This window comes from Tricharina praecox (genome assembly GCF_024521635.1).
Source record: "Tricharina praecox strain CBS 144465 chromosome Unknown BZA05scaffold_60, whole genome shotgun sequence".
Classification (NCBI taxonomy): Eukaryota; Fungi; Ascomycota; class Pezizomycetes; order Pezizales; family Pyronemataceae; genus Tricharina; species Tricharina praecox.
The window spans coordinates 36,403-52,487 of NW_026250462.1; the positions used below are offsets into that span (position 1 = coordinate 36,403).

At 54.1% G+C, this 16,085-nt stretch overlaps 1 protein-coding gene across 1 annotated transcript; it reads left to right on the forward strand.

Moving 5' to 3' along the window:
• Positions 1-1,554: 1,554 nt before the first annotated feature.
• On the forward strand, positions 1,555-3,575 carry BZA05DRAFT_242272 (uncharacterized protein). Its single transcript, XM_051479929.1, has 2 exons — positions 1,555-2,199; positions 2,258-3,575. The coding sequence occupies exons 1-2, from the start codon at positions 1,662-1,664 to the stop codon at positions 3,379-3,381; spliced, it is 1,662 nt and encodes a 553-aa protein (XP_051334568.1). The 5' UTR covers positions 1,555-1,661; the 3' UTR covers positions 3,382-3,575.
• Positions 3,576-16,085: the final 12,510 nt, after the last annotated feature.

The following is a 16,085-nucleotide window of genomic DNA, read 5'->3' on the forward strand; positions in this document are numbered from 1 at the left end:
AATGACCCTGTGGAGGCCTGGATGTCGTAATGTTGCCTGACGGGGCGACCCCATGAACCAAAAACCATGCGCTTCGTCGGGCCGGCCTGCGTGAATACCCCGCGTTATCTCACTTCAGCCGCTGAGCGCTCGCACAGTTATCAGTCGCACTCTTGTCGTGTCGACTCGAGTGACGGATGTTGAGTCGCCATCCTGTATGTACTCCCATCGCCAACAGCCTCGCCGTATCCAATTCGGCGCACCCCGGCGCACTGCAGGGCGGCAGAAAAAGATGGGGTACAGTGAGAGTTCGCTATCAAGTCTGGATAGGCTGCGCGCGAAATAAATTGACGTTCTCTCTCTTTCTCTCCAACAATCCGGCGCACCCCCGCGATCGCCCTCCGCCCCAGACCCAGAGTGCGCACAAGCGCGTGTTGTACAGTAGAGTCTGTAGGAATGGCTGGGAGTGAGATGATCGTCAGCCGTGATTCCCGCGTAACACCAGCGCCGCCGTCGCCGTCGATCTCACGGTGGACGGGTTCGGTGAATACTGGGGGAGCTCGAGTGGAAAGACTCCGCGGAGCAATCCGAAGGAACAAAGTTGACCCCAGCAAACAAAACATTGCTAGGTGGTTGTACTAACCACAATGGAGTCGCTATGACGTCGAGCGAGCACGCGGTCACCTGTGTGCCGAGCCGTTGGTTTCGCCGAGCACGTTCGCCGAGTCCTTGCTTGCGCCGAGCCCGTGGTAATATCCCGCTCATCCGGACGATGCCGACCCGCAGCCCCGCAGCGCGGAACTCCCAACGGCACGTTGCTGCCGTGGGAGAGGCATCGTCGTCAGCAGCGAATAGTGGTATTGGTTACCCCTCATATGTGCTCGTCCGCGGGTGAGGCATCATCTTGTAGTTAGTAGTAGTAGTAGTAGATACCCCTCATCTGCGAGCGCAAGATCAGTATTGTATTTCCATCCCTCACGCCCTTTCGACTTCGTCGCCATTAATACTCCTCTATTTTTGCTCGATCGTACGATGCCTCTATTTCCATTTCCAGTCCCATTTCCCTTTCCGCTCGCCGCCGATATGAGGCACCGACGATACCCGCGAGGGATTTGTCGTCTCACTGGTTGACTGCTTGTGAGTTCTGCAAGTGCAAAGTGAGCTCTCACATGTGTCTCACCCACCCCGACGAACGTTTGTGAACATTATCGTCATCACCGCGACTAGCGTCCCCAAAGCTTTCCAGAAGCTTTCCCCGGATGGCGGTCGAGCAGGGGTGTAACCAATCAGCGCACCGTATGCACACGGTGAGCCTTACTCGCTAGTTCTAGTTCCTCTACTCTAGTCGTCTTTTTGATCGGGCGCAGCGCCCAGGATGTTGGCGGGGTGCGAGAAGCCCCCTCGTCTTGGAGGACGCGAGGGCCAATAGCCACCGACGGAACGGCGGTATGCCTTGGACCCGAATGACTCGGCAAAGTGGTGGGGACCGCACAAAGAATAGCGAGACGCAGATGGACGGGGGGTACATATAACGCCGCCGCTCCTCCCGCTGTCTGCTGAGGTCCGTCTACATACCAGAACCTGACACCGACGACACCCCAACACCTAAGGTATACCAACGCGCCGAACACACACCAGATCAAAGACAGAGAGAGGGAGAACAACAAGATATCCTGTAATAGATGCACCCACTTCGTCGTTTGTCCGCTTGGGGAGGCTCAACCACAGCAGTCCCAGTTCTCCCGGAAGGGAGGGAGAAGGATCAACAGCACCGCCACCGTCATCGCCTCCACTCGAGCGAAAAGAAATACGACACTCTCCCGCTGGGAGGAAACCGGCCGATCGTGACCACCGCCGTGAGCAGAATCACCACAGCCGACGAGAGGGAGAAGGAAAGAGAAAAGAGGCACCGCCGTCGCCGCCGCCATCAGCGCTCAGCAGACGTCTCGTCCGCTTCGTCGGTGGCTTCCGGATCGACCGGCAGCAGATCGTCCAGGTCGAGCAGAAAGTCGTCGCACCCCACCGAAGAACCGATCACGGGCGCAGTCGAGAAGCGCAAGAAGAGGTCATCTGCTGGCTTTGCCGAGACCGAGATGGATGCGGGGGTGTCGATCGTGTATCCATACTCACCCACCAGCATCAACTCCACTCCAGCGTCTTCGCCTACAGAGCCCATAGGATTCTCGGCGGAACCACGACGGAGAGGAACGGATGGAAGTGGTGCGTGCATATACTCTTCTTTCTTTTTGTGATCTGTCCGTGACTGATTTTCGTGTAGTCACAAGTACTCCTGTCATCACCACTACCCCTCCGACGCCTACTTCACCACTCGAGCAGGCACGGAAGAGAAATTCCCACAACGTAACCTTCCTCTCATCATCGCCATCCGAACCTCCGTACCCCATCACCCCGCCGCCCGCCGACTACAACATGGACTCGCGCTCGCGGAGATCTGAATACCTCGCCTACTCGCCCCCTCCCCTGAGCGACATCCACCCTGCCCTACGCCCCGGCTCGCCGAACCCGCCTCTGAGCCCGTCCTCACCTAACCCACCCACTGTTCTCCCCCTACGGCCACGAGCCAATACCACCCCCGGAGGTCCGCACATCCCCCCAGCCGGCTCCAATTTCCCGCCCCACCGCTCCACCTCTCATGCCTCCCATGCCTCCACCCCCTCCACCTCCAGCTCGTTGCCCCACCGCCTCCTCTCGCGAAAAGAAGACGCCTACCAAATGCTGCAGCGCTTCGACACCGTTCTCGTAGTGGACGACAGCGCCTCGATGACCGAGCACTGGGACGCGACACGCAAAGCGCTCGAGAGCGTCGCGACGGTGGCCTTGAAGCACGACCAAGACGGTCTAGACGTGTACTTCATGAACCACCCGGAGCACTCCGCATGGAACGTGCGGAGCGCGGCGCACATCCGCCGGCTATTCGCGCTCGTCGAGCCCAGCGGCATCACGCCGACGGGGGAGTGTCTCGACGATATCCTCCGCGACTACCTCGACCGCTACGCCGCCAGCAAGAACGCCTACACCCCCGCCTCCTCGCCTGTCTCCCCGCACGCACCCGCGTTGAAGCTGAAGCCGCTTAATATCCTGGTGCTGACGGATGGCGAGCCCACCGATGATCCCGAGAGCGTCATCGTCGACGCCGCCAGGCAACTGGAGAGGTTGAACGCCCCGCTGCATCAGGTGGGCATACAGTTTTTGCAGATTGGCGATGAGCCCGGGGCGAGAGAGGCGCTGGAAGAGCTCGATGATGCCCTGGCCGCTGTTCATGGAATCAGGGATATGGTCGATACTACTAGGTATTCGGCCGAGAATGGCGAGATCAGTGGAGAGGTGCTGCTTAAGGCTATGCTGGGCGGTGTTAATAGGAGGTTGGATCGGAAGGGGTAGTTTCTTTTTTTCTTAGCGGTTTTGTTGCATTGTTGAAGGGTGGCTTCTTGTTTTTTTTCTTCTCTTGGAGTACGGATGGATGGGTGGACGAGTGATTTATCAGGTGTTTTGCGGTTCTGTTTTGGTTCTGTTTTTGGTGCGGTTGGATGATACGTTATGACTTTTACGTCTCTCTTCTTTACGAATGAATGAATGAGTGGAATGAGTGGGGCTTGATCATTTCATGGTATTTATTGGCATTACTCTAGTAAGGTTAGATATGAGCAGATGCTACGTTATGACTTTTATTTGACTTTTCTTTATGTACGGATGAGTGGAACCTGATTTCATGGTACTGGGTTAGATATGATTAGAGACGTAGATATAGCAACGAATACCGCTCACCCCTCATCCGCTACTCAAAGTGCACGGAGTCGGAGGAGTGCCTGTAGTCAACCTGTATTTAACCCATCCTCGTAAACTCCTCCTCATAAACCCATCCTTGTAAACCCATCCTCGTAAACCCATCCTCGTAAACCCATCCCGTAAACGTCTCCGAAGCCGGGATAAAATTATCATCGCAGCGGATGTTGCGAATGTCTCGCCGAGCTTCCCCTCGGGAGACACCTCGGATAGGACTGGAAGCCCGCCCAAGCTCGCAAGAAACGAAGTAATAACCAAAAACCGAGCAGTCCAGCAGCAGCGACAATACTTCGCGATAAGTACTTAGACAGCGTTTGCCAACAATCAGCAGTTTTAGCCTGTCGGAGATGACTCTAAACGATGGGGTAGTCAGGCACAGTCACGGGCACATGCACGCGGTATCACTCGCATGAAAACCCATGTCGGTTGTTGATATTATGCGTCTTCTTGCCTATTCCGTCGGTGTCAGTGGTTCTTTCTCCATTCTTTGTCATTTTGCATCGGCGCATAAGCAGCCTTCATGGCCACTGTGGCTTCTCTAGTACATGAGCTGGTTTCCTTTATGTAAGGGCAGGCTTATTTTTTGTCTGTCTCATGTTATCTACAGCAAACAAGCAAGTCAAGGTTTTCTCTCAGTTTCAACGGGTGAAACGGTGAAACGAGTGATGGGCTGTGAATATATTTTGCTGTTATGAGGACAGGTTGGGTCTATTAGGACATCGTGTAGCAATCTTGTTGGTTTCCCGGATTCACTTACTTGACTATTTCATCTGCACAGAGCAAAAATAATCAACTGTTTCCCCCCCACTCACGGAACGTTGGCTACTCATCACTCAGGTACCAGGCTGTGAGACTGGAACAAGTTTGCGTCGTCGGAGTCTATGGTAGTATCGAGTGTAGAATAAAAGTCAGGGATTTCGATAATTCACAACTGAATAATCTTAAGGGTGTTTCTTCGATGGTTTGTTCGGTGCGATGATTGTGGTTTTTTTGGTTCGATTGCACGCTCGGTTCGACTGATAGGCGTTCCGATCCTCAGTACGTGATTTCTCTAGAGTGCGGCCTAACATAGCTCCGTTGCTTCCTTTGCATCGGAGTTCCGCGGCCTAGCCTCGAGTCGTCGTCAGCTCTCTTCGGATAGTCTTCTCGATTAGGCAGGTGGTAAACACCACGCGCCCAAGATAGATCGGAGTTTCCGAGCAATTATCTCCCTCATGCGCCGGCAGAGTTCTTCGCTCGAAGTTGTCTGCCCTCATCGGTCGATGTTCGATTCTCTTGTCATAACAGTTTTTCCCTGGATCGGAGTTCCTACTGCGGGGCCCTATGAACGGAGATCTCAAAGTCCTCTGGACTGTTATCCCGATCTCCCGCATCTCCGATCACTGTCTAGACTCTGGAATCCGTTTGCTCCCTCCTTCCTATCTTGTCCTTGTTCGCTTCTAACTATCCTTTCGGCTCGCAACTCTATTCTAATCACCCGGACTATCTGATCACATCTCTTGCGACCGTTGTGACCTCCGATACCTATCGGGGTGTCACACCATCTCCCCTCCCACGAGGCTTCGGCCCAAAGCACCCAAGTCCTCGCCTTTATCCTAACTTTGATAACTGTGGATGAAGTCCTCCATCCCCTTCATCCTACTACCTGCCCGAGTTCGAGAAAACCACATGGGAAAAAACTCTTACTCATCTGTGAGCCAGTAGTCCCTCGGCGCATCGGGATTTTTGCCATGAAACTCGCGTAGCTCTTCCCGACCGCCTACTGAAAAGTTTTCGAATGGCTCGTTCGTCCAGTCCCGTCGTTCGGGGTAGTTGAGCCATTTCACGAGGTAGAGCACTCGTCGACATTTCTTCGAGCTGCCCATAACCTCATCGACGTCGTATTCTTCGTTGCCTTCCACATCATCGGCCGGTCGTAAGATTTGCGAGGTATCCGGTGGTGCTTGGGTGCCGGCTCGGAACGGTTCAACGAGCGAGACGTGAAAGACATTATGAATCTTCCACTTCCTTGGCAGAGTGACCTTGACAGCGAGCGGCGATACGATCTTCTCGATTTGGAAGGGACCATGGTTCTTGTGGTCCAACTTCCGCGAGGGTCGGCGGGTTTGAATGTTCTGCCCGTTGAGCATTACCAAGTCTCCTACTTGATAAGCCGGTGCCTCCTGACGATGTTGATCTGCATACTTGCGCATTCGTTCCCGCGTTCCTTCTAGGGTCTTGATGTTGTCCTCATGGACTGTATGCATCCAGTGAGCGTAGACCTTGCTGGCGGAGTTGAGAGAATTTGCCGCAGCAGGGTTTGTCGCCGACGGGTGATATCCGAAATTCGCATAGAATGGTGACATTCCAGTTGCCGGTGTAACCGAGTTGTTGTAGGCAAACTCAGCCATCGGTAGGAGATTCACCCAACCGTTCTGTTCGTAGTTGACGAAGGAGCGGAGGTATGCTTCAATCGTGTGGTTGAGGCGTTCCGTTTGTCCATCCGTCTGTGGGTGGAACGCTGTTGACATCTGGGGCTTAATGCCTAGCAGCCTGATGAATTCTTTCCATGTACCCAAGGTAAACCTTGAGTCTCGATCCGACACTATGTCTGCTGGTAATCCGTGAAAGCGCCATATCTCCCGGGCGAAAATCTTCGCGAGATCCTCGGCTATCTTTCCATCCTTAGGTAGGGGGATGAAATGCGCCATCTTGGTGAAGCGGTTGACGACCACCCATAGCTGGTCGCATCTGTTGGATTCCGGTAGGTCAGTAATGAAGTCTATGGCTATTGATTGCCATGGGGTGTATGGTAACTCGAGGGGATTGAGTAGTGCATACGGCTGGTGCCTTGTTGCTTTGTCCTTCTGACACTGCCCGCAAGTCCGGACGGAGTCTATAATCTGCTCGTCCATCTTTGGCGACCAGAAATTGCGTCGGATAAGTTCGATAGTCTTGTCCTGGCCCATATTCTCTGCGGATTTCGTATCGTGTTCCGACTCGAGGATGTGTCTGACGAGTTCCTTGTCGTCTGGTACCCATAGCCTTTCTTTCCTATACAGGCACGCCTCTTCTATCCTCAAAATCCTGGCCTTTCGACCCATCCTGCTGGAGTCCCTACTCTCGGCGGCCAGTTCACAGGCCTTTCGGCCCTCCGACTCAGTGTCCTTCTGAGCCGCGTCCTCGTTCGTGTCCTTGAAGCTACTCAGAGCCTCCTGATACCCAGCATCTTCCTTTCCTGCCTTCCTGACCCAACCCAGAAATTCTTCATTCCACTTTGGCACGGGGATAGATTGTAGCCGAGTTGACGAAACCAGGAACATGGTGCTTTCGCCTCCGGTGCTGATTGATTAAACTCTCGAATCGTCACCTGCAAAGTGTGATTTATGCAGGATCGTCGTAATCGGCTGATCTTCACCCCCCCCTTTTTCAGGGCGGTACTCCCGGCGCCTGGATAATGCATCAGGCTTGCCGTTCTGGCTGCCGGGCCGGTAGTAGATTTTGAAGTCGATGCCAGCGAGTTCTTGTGCCCATGTCGCCTGCCGTCCATAGAGTACTTTCGTAGTTGTGAAGTACTCAAGGTTCTGGTGGTCGCTGTACACCTGGATCTGGTGTTTTGCTCCCTCGAGGTATTGCCGCCAGCGTTTGAAAGAGTCTACTATCGCGAGTAGTTCCTTATCGTGAATCTCGAAGTTGATTTCAGCTGGGGCAAACTTTCTTGAGTGGAACGCAACCGGGTGTAACTTCCCATCCTCTGCCCTTTGAGACAGGACTGCGCCCAACGCGAAGTCCGAAGCGTCGGATTCCACCACGACAGGTAGTTCTGGGTTGTAGTGCCCGAGAATCGGTGCCGTGGTGAACCTAGACTTCAGCTCTGCGAAGGCCAGTTCCATCTCCCCTGTCCATCTTCAATCTTTCCGTTTTTCTTTTGTGCTCTCGGTCAAGGGTCTCGTGATCTTTGAGAAATCCTTGATGAAGCGCCCGTAAAAATTGGCGAACCCAAGAAAGGCTGGTACCCTCCTTGAGGGACCGCGGCGCCTCCCACAAGAGCACAGATTCCACCTTGTCCTTAGCCATCTCAATTCCATCTTGGGATATCACGTATCCTAGGAACTTGACTCTCCCTGTCGCTCAGACACACTTCTCTGGTGAGATTGCCAACTTATTTTCTTCCAACCTCTTTAGTACCTCGATGACTATCTTGTCATGCTCCTCGTGCGTCTTAGCATAGATGAGGAGGTCATCGATGTATGCGACCAGTCCCAGGTCCAACATATTCCGAAATATGTGGTTGATCATGTCCTGAAACTTCGCTGGAGCGTTGGTCAGCCCAAACGGCATGACCAAAAACTCAAATAGTCCGTATCGACAGCGGAAAGCCGTCTTCTACTCGTCACCTTCCTTGATGCGGATAAGGTGATAGCCATTCTTCAGATCAATCTTGGTGAAGACTTTCGCACCCCTGACTCGGTCTTGCAACTCTGCCATAATTGGGAGTGGGTAGCGATTGACTACGGTAATCTTGTTGATACCGCGATAGTCGACACACAATTGGAGACCCCTGCCGTGCGCCTTTGGTACAAATAATATCGGCGCCCCGGCTGGTCATTTTGGATCTTCGAATCTTGCGTGTTTGGAGTATCTGCTTGAGCCACTCCCTGAGGGACTCAAGTTCTTTCTCTGACAGCGCATAGATAGGACCCCATGGAGGAGTCTCTCCTTCCTTGAGATCGATTGCGTGGTCGTAGGACTTGTGGTCGGGAAGCTTATCGGCTGCTTCCTTGCTCATGATGTTGGCATATCGTCTGAACTTCTCCGGAAGCAGATTCATGGGTGGATCTGATTCCGGGCCAGCTGAGACGTATCCAATAATGCGAGCCTCCGAATTGTGAATGACAGACGTGTCAAGTTCCATCGGAAAGCTGGTTGCTTGTTGCAAGGTGCATTGTTCCTTGCATCGGGTGCTGGTGAAGCGAATTTTCTGTGCTTCATTCTCCCACAACCCTGTCGGTTCATGCTTAGCCATCCACCAATACGGGAGGTAGGCATCGCAGTCGTCCAAGGGAGCCACTTCGAAGGTTTCGTTGGTGTAGTGTCTCCGGTGTTTAAGGGGCATCGGCATTGTATAATATTCCCCGGCTCCTTCCACTATGGTTCCGTAGAAGTGCTTGATTTCCACCGGCCTGGGTCGTGGAATGAGGGGCAACCCAAGTTCCAGCGCAAGGCTTCGTTTGATGATCGGAATGGCACATCCCGTGTCGAGGACTACTCGGATCCGTCGTCGCTTGTGCTGAGACCAGAGGAGCATCATTTCTATGATTGGTCGTGGTCCGCTGACAGGTTTTGGGGGCTCACACCCTGAGGCGCTCAGCGCGGTTGGACTCGTAGAAATAGGTTGGTCCGTTCGTCTTCGCTTTTCTCTGGATTCGCTGTCGACATCCCGAAGCCGTGGTGTCTTCGTTCCGCAAATATATACACCTGGCCGCCCAGTCTGCGGAGTGCTGGGGCCGCTCAAAAATCCTCCGGCTCGCTCTCATTCCTCTCCCGGGATGGAGGGGCCTCCGTCATTGCTTCATCCTCTACCACAACCGCCGCAGCCTTGTGTTGATTGGACCTCGGTCGAGATGGTTCGGGATCCTGGGTGTCGCGCTTTCTCTTTGTCACGGACAACACCTTTGGACTCTCAGGAAGTTCGGTACCCGCGTCTGTTTTTCTGGCGTAGCATTGGAAGGTTCGGTGGCCGTCACGTCCGCAACGCCAATAGTTGCACTTGGACGCTTTGTGGGCATCGATCTCCTTCTGGGGAACCCCTACCAGATCCTCCTTTGCTCCTGCGTAGATGTCCCCTTCCCTTGTCCTTCCCTTCCTGACCCCTGTTGCTTCCTTGGCCTTTCGGCCCTCCGGGGACTCCCCGCTTTCCTTGCTGCCCCCGGGGTCTCTGCCCTTTCCTTGGCCCTGCCGGCCGTTGCCTGGTCCCTTCCGGTCGCCGCCGGAACCCTGGCCACCCGATCCCCCTTTCCTCATCCTCCGTGCCTTCTTCAGCGCATCCCGCCGTTCCACATGGTTGCTAGCCCTGAGCACCGTTTCCAGGAAGTCTTCATCGTCTTCGTAGGGTTCGGTGTGCTGGTTGAAGCACATGTCGACGATGTCGGTGGTCATGGCCTGGTTGACTATGTCTTGTAGCGGTTCGCCGGTGGCGCGAGTGATCATGTTGAGTGATCGGAAGGAGCTCATGTAAGCATGGATGTCTCCTTTGTATTTGAGGGCCCACATCCTTCTTAATGCGTTCGCTCCTTCCTGCGTGTCGCGGTACGCCTCCTTTAGTGCCTCTTGGTACGCCTGCCACGTATCTTCCAAGTGTAGCTGCCTCAGGCTATTTCGACGCGCCTGATGCCATTCTGCCGCTGTTCCTTCCAGTCGGGATCCCACCCACGCTATCTTCTGCTGCTCGGTTGTCTCTGGGTGGAACTTAAGATATTCTTCAACTGAGTCCCACCATGGACGGAAGGCTGTCCTTTGCTTGCCATCGAACGGCTTGGGCTCTTTCATCTTAAGCTTGATGGTCCTCGGGTTAGATGCGGAGACGGCAGCAGCGATGATCTGAGCGAAGCGACTCTCTTCGTCTTCGCCGCCTTTTCTTGGTAGCGGAGCGTTACGGCGACGGGGTGGTGAACGACGCGGCAAGGGGATGAAATCGCCATCATCCGATGGTTCCTCATCCGAGGGATCACCTCCAAGGTTAGTCACCGGACGTCTTGGGGGTGGAGGAGCAGGGGACATTCCTGCACCTGCTGGAGTTTCCCTTGTTGCTGATCTTTCTGCCCGCGATCCTCCTCTTGTTGGTGTTTGCCCACTCTGGGGCTTTTTCCTTCGCCTTTCCTGTCCTTACCTCTACAGCCTTCAATTTTTTCTCCGCTCGAGCGATTTTTTCCTTGATTCGCTGTTGCTCCTTGTAGAGGTATTCTGCCTTCTCTTCCTGTTTCCCTGCCCATATTTCGACGTTGCGGTTATACACCGTTTGCTGCCTGCGTTGTTCGACTTGCGCCGTTTCGTGGAACACGATGGCGTCTTGTAGCCGAGTGTTTGAGACGCTTTGCAGCTCGCAGTTGTCTTCGCCTTTCTGGTTACGTTCTCGAATGACTGCCCATACGTCGCTGCTCAGGGCGTGCGTCACGTTCGCTACCGTTGACAGCTCGGTTCGAAGTCATCCTGTATTCATTTTGGCATTGTGAGCGTGGAGGTTGTACACATACTTGACCCCATCGCAGAGTTGTTCGTAGTTCCTTCTGATTTCCTGCATTCGGGAGTCCTCTTCGTTGAACTTCTGACCGCATGGTTGGTAAAGTTGGCGCAGGTCTCTTCATGCCGTTTGGTATTGGTGGTTCATCAGCCTGAGCCAGGCTGCCGGGTTTCGTACTTCGACGGTTTCGGATGCTTGCGGGATGCTAACGAGCGCATTGCTCAGGGTCTGAGGAAGTTCGAGGCGGAGCATGTCGAGGTTTGAAGAGGACATTTCGATAGAAATCTGTGACTGTAACCTTAAGATTATAGTGTGAGACTGGAACGGGTTTGGGTCGTCGGAGTCTATGGTAGTATCGACTGTAGAATAAAAGTCAGGGATTTCGATAATTCACAACTGAATAATCTTAAGGGTGTTTCTTCGATGGTTTGTTCGGTGCGATGATTGTGGTTTTTTTGGTTCGATTGCACGCTCGGTTCGACTGATAGGCGTTCCGATCCTCAGCACGTGATTTCTCTAGAGTGCGGCCTAACGTAGCTCCGTTGCTTCCTTTGCATCGGAGTTCCGCGGCCTAGCCTCGAGTCGTTGTCAGCTCTCTTCGCATAGTCTTCTCGACTAGGTAGGTGGTAACTGGCAGAGGTCTTCGCTCAAAGTTCTCTGCCCCCATAGGTCGATGTTCGATTCTCTTGTCATAACAGTTTTTCCCTGGATCGGAGTTCCTACTGCGGGGCCCTATGAACGGAGATCTCAAAGTCCTCTGGACTGTTATCCCGATCTCCCGCATCTCCGATCACTGTCTAGACTCTGGAATCCGTTTGCTCCCTCCTTCCTATCTTGTCCTTGTTCGCTTCTAACTATCCTTTCGGCTCGCAACTCGATTCTAATCAGCCGAACTATCTAATCACATCTCTTGCGACCGTCGTGACCTCCGATACCTATTGGGGTGTCACACAGGCGGTAATCAACGTCGTTTCCTCTAAGAATCAATCGATTTGGGATTGCGGTGGAGCTTGACATTGAAGCTGCTAGTGGATTATTGTAACGGGACGGTCGAGCAAGGCTCCAGGTAGCCAAGCCGGGCGGGTGGTTGGGTACTGGGTCCGGCAGAGGCAAGACTGGTTCTGTCACGGCACAGTCGGGCAAGGCTCCAGGTAGCGAAGCCAGGCTGGGGATCAGGTTCTGGGCTTGGTAGAGGCAAGACTGGTTCAGGGGACAAGGTGAGGCAGGGCTCAGTATGGAGGTCCATCCAGGGGATTCCGAGTACAACGGGGTAGTGGCCTAGTTTGGTGAAAAACATAGGGATTTCTTCGTGGCGTTCCTGTATGGACAGGGTGGTGGTGGCAACATGTGTGATGTCACCTGACCCGATGGGACGGCCATCAATGACTTCGAGACTTCGCGGGGATTTCAGGGGTGCGAGGGGTAGGTGGTGATGGCAGGCGATGTCTTTGCCTACAACTGCAATTCTGGTTGCCCCACAGTCGATCAGCGCATGCGTGCCAATGGTTTTGTCACCAACGAAAGGTTACACAATACAACAAGATGTTTTTCTTCCTTTGATGATTCTTCCACAACCATTCCTGACACTGAGAGACTAGACAAACGAAAAATAGGGGACATAGGAGACAAAGACTTATCCTGGGTACGATCAACCACAGTGCCATCAAGCAGTTGTCGGTCTAGGCTTTTTCCGACTGCTGGGAGGTCTCGCCGCAATCCTGGTTGCAGTTGTGATAGGTGTGAGCCGGGGTGCTGTTGGTGGGCTCGGCTGACTCTAGCCGGGCAACAGCTGCTCGGAAGGGATTTTGATTCTTGTTGGGGCAGTGCCTGGCCATGTGGCTACTTCCCCCACAGTACAGACAGCGGCCTTCGCGGAGCCGGGCGGCACGCTCTTGGTCTGAGATCCTGCGGCTGTTTGCACTCAAGTCCATGGCTGCGGGGGCCGTTCCTGTGGCAGTGGTCGTCGCCGGCATGGTGTTCTTGGTGGTGTGCCTGAGCGGCGCCGTGATTTGTGTAGCGCTTCCCTGCCGAGCAGAATTGGTGGTGCGGTGTCTTTCACAAAGTTGGAGGGCACGCAGCTCGGAGTCAAGGCGTTGACAGAGGGGCACAAACTCATCGTAGTTGAGGCCCTGAGTACGGCCCACAAGTTGCCAGTGGAGTTCGATGGATACTCCTTCTCGCAGCGCGTCAAGCTTCGCATGCTTGTCCCAATTGAGCTTGGAGACAAGCATCTGGAATTCCGCAAAGTAGGAGGTGAACTCCTTATTGCCTTATTTCAGGTGGTGCAGCTTGGCTCGAGCGGTGGCCGCTGGGTCATGATCACCAAATGCGTTGTCCAGCAGTGTGATGATCGCATCAGCGTCGGTGTGACACACCGATAGGTATCGGAGGTCACGACGGTCGCAAGAGATGTGATTAGATAGTTCGGGTGATTAGAATAGAGTTGCGAGCCGAAAGGATAGTTAGAAGCGATCAAGGACAAGATAGGAAGGAGGGAGCAAACGGATTCCAGAGTCTAGACAGTGATCGGAGATGCGGGAGATCGGGATAACAGTCCAGAGGACTTTGAGATCTCCGATCATAGGGCCCCGCAGTAGGAACTCTGATCCAGGAAAAAACTGTTATGACGAGAGAATCGAACATCGACCGATGGGGGCAGACAACTTCGAGCGAAGAACTCTGCCGGCGCATGAGGGAGATAATTGCTCGGAAACTCCGATCTATCTTGGGCGCGTGGTGTTTACCACCTGCCTAGTCGAGAAGACTATCCGAAGAGAGCTGACGGCGACTCAAGGCTAGGCCGCGGAACTCCGATGCAAAGGAAGCAACGGTGCTACGTTAGGCCGCACTCTAGAGGAATCACGTGCTGAGGATCGGGACGACTATAAGTCGAACCGAGCGGGCAACCGAACAAACTACAATCATCGCACCGAACAAACCATCGAACACAACACCCTTAAGATTATTCCGTTGTGAATTATCGAAATCCCTGACTTTTATTCTATCCTCGATTTTACTATAGACTCCGACGACACAAACCCGTCCCAGTCTCACACTATAATCTTAAGGTTACAGTCACCGATTTCTATCGAAAATGTCCTCCTCAAACCTCGACATGCTCCGCCTCGAACTTCCTCAGACCCTGATCTATGCGCTCGTTAGCATCCCGCAAGCATCCGAAACCGTCGAAGTACGAAACCCGGCAGCCTGGCTCAGGCTGACGAACCACCAATACCAAACGGCACAAAGAGACCTGCGCCAGCTTTACCAAGCATGCGATCAGAAGTTCAACGAAGAGGACTCCCGAATGCAGGAAATCAGAAGGAACTACGAACAACTCTGCGATGGGGTCAAGTATGTGTACAACCTCTACGCTCACAATGCCGAAATGAATACAGAATGGCTTCGAACCGAGCTGTCAACGGTAGCGAACGCAACGCACGCCCTGAGCAGCGACGTATGGGCAGTCATTCGAGAACGTAACCAGAAAGACGAAGACAACCGCGAGTTGCAAAGCGTCGCAAACGCTCGGCTACAAGACGCCATCGTGTTCCTCGAAACGGCGCAAGTCGAACAACGCAGGGAGCAAGCGGTGTACAACCGCAACGTGGAAATTTGGGAAGGGAAACAGGAAGAGAAGGCAGAATACCTCTACAAGGAGCAACAGCGAATCAAGGAAAAAATCGCTCGAGCAGAGAAAAAATTGAAGGCTGTAGAGGTAAGGACAGGGAAGGCGAAGGAAAAGGCCCCGGAGTGGGTAAACACTACCCCAAGAGGAGGATCGTGGGCAGAAAGGTCAGCAACAAGGGAAACTCCGGCAGGTGCAGGAATGTCCCCTCCTCCTCCACCCCCAAGACGTCCGGTGACTAACCTTGGAGGTGATCCCTCGGATGAGGAACCATCGGATGATGACGATTTCATCCCCTTGCCGCGTCGTTCGCCGCCCCGTCACCGACACGCTCCGCTACCAAGAGAAGACGACGAAGACGAAGAGAGTCGCTTCGCTCAGATCATCGCTGCTGCCGTCTCCGCATCGAACCCGAGGGCCATCAAGCTTAAAATAAAAGAGCCCAAGCCGTTCGATGGCAAGCAAAGAACAGCCTTCCGTCCATGGTGGGACTCAGTTGAAGAATATCTTGAGTTCCACCCAGAGACAAACGAGCAGCAGAAGATAGCGGGCGTGGGATCCCGACTGGAAGGGACAGCGGCAGCATGGCATCAGGCCCGTCGAAAAAGCCTGAGGCAGCTACACTTGGAAGATACCTGGCAGGCGTACCAAGAGGCACTCAAGGAGGCGTACCGCGACACGCAGGAAGGAGCGAACGCATTAAGAAGGATGCGGGCCCTCGAATACAAAGGAGACATTCAGGCTTACATGACCTCCTTCCGATCGCTCAACATGATCGCTCGCGCCACCGGCGAACCGCTACAAGACATAGTCAACCAGGCCATGACTACCGACATCGTCGATATGTGCTTCAACCAGCACACCGAACCCTACGAAGACGATGAAGACTTCCTGGAAACGGTGCTCAGGGCTGGCAACCATGTGGAACGACGGGACGCGCTGAAGAATGCAAGGGCAATGAGGAAAGGGGGATCGGGTAGCCAGGGTTCCGGCGGCGACCGGAAGGGACCTGGCAACGGCCGGCAGGGCCAAGGAAAGGGAAGAGACCCCGGGGGCCGCAAGGAAAGCGGGGAGTCCCCGGAGGGCCGAAAGGCCAAGGAAGCAACAGGAGTCAGGAAGGGAAGGACAAGGGAAGGGGACATCTACGCAGGAGCAAAGGAGGCTCTGGTAGGGGTTCCCCAGAAGGAGATCGATGCCCACAAAGCATCCAAGTGCGACTGTTGGCGTTGCGGACGAGACGGCCACCGAACCTTCCAATGCTACGCCAGAAAAACAGTCGCGGGTACCGAACTCCCCAAGAGTCCAAAGGTGTCATCCGTGACAAAGAGAAAGCGGGACACCCAGGATGCCGAACCCACTCGACCGAGGTCCAAGCAACACAAGGCTGCGGCGGTTGTGGTGGAGGATGAAGCAATGACGGAGGCCCCTCCATTCTGGGAAGGGAATGAGAGTGAG

Coding starts and splice junctions, on each gene's coding strand:
- BZA05DRAFT_242272 (XM_051479929.1), top strand. CDS start 1,662: ATGCACCCACTTCGTCGTTTGTCCGCTTGGGGAGGCTCAACCACAGCA. Junction 2,200..2,257: donor GAGAGGAACGGATGGAAGTG/GTGCGTGCATAT, acceptor ATTTTCGTGTAG/TCACAAGTACTCCTGTCATC.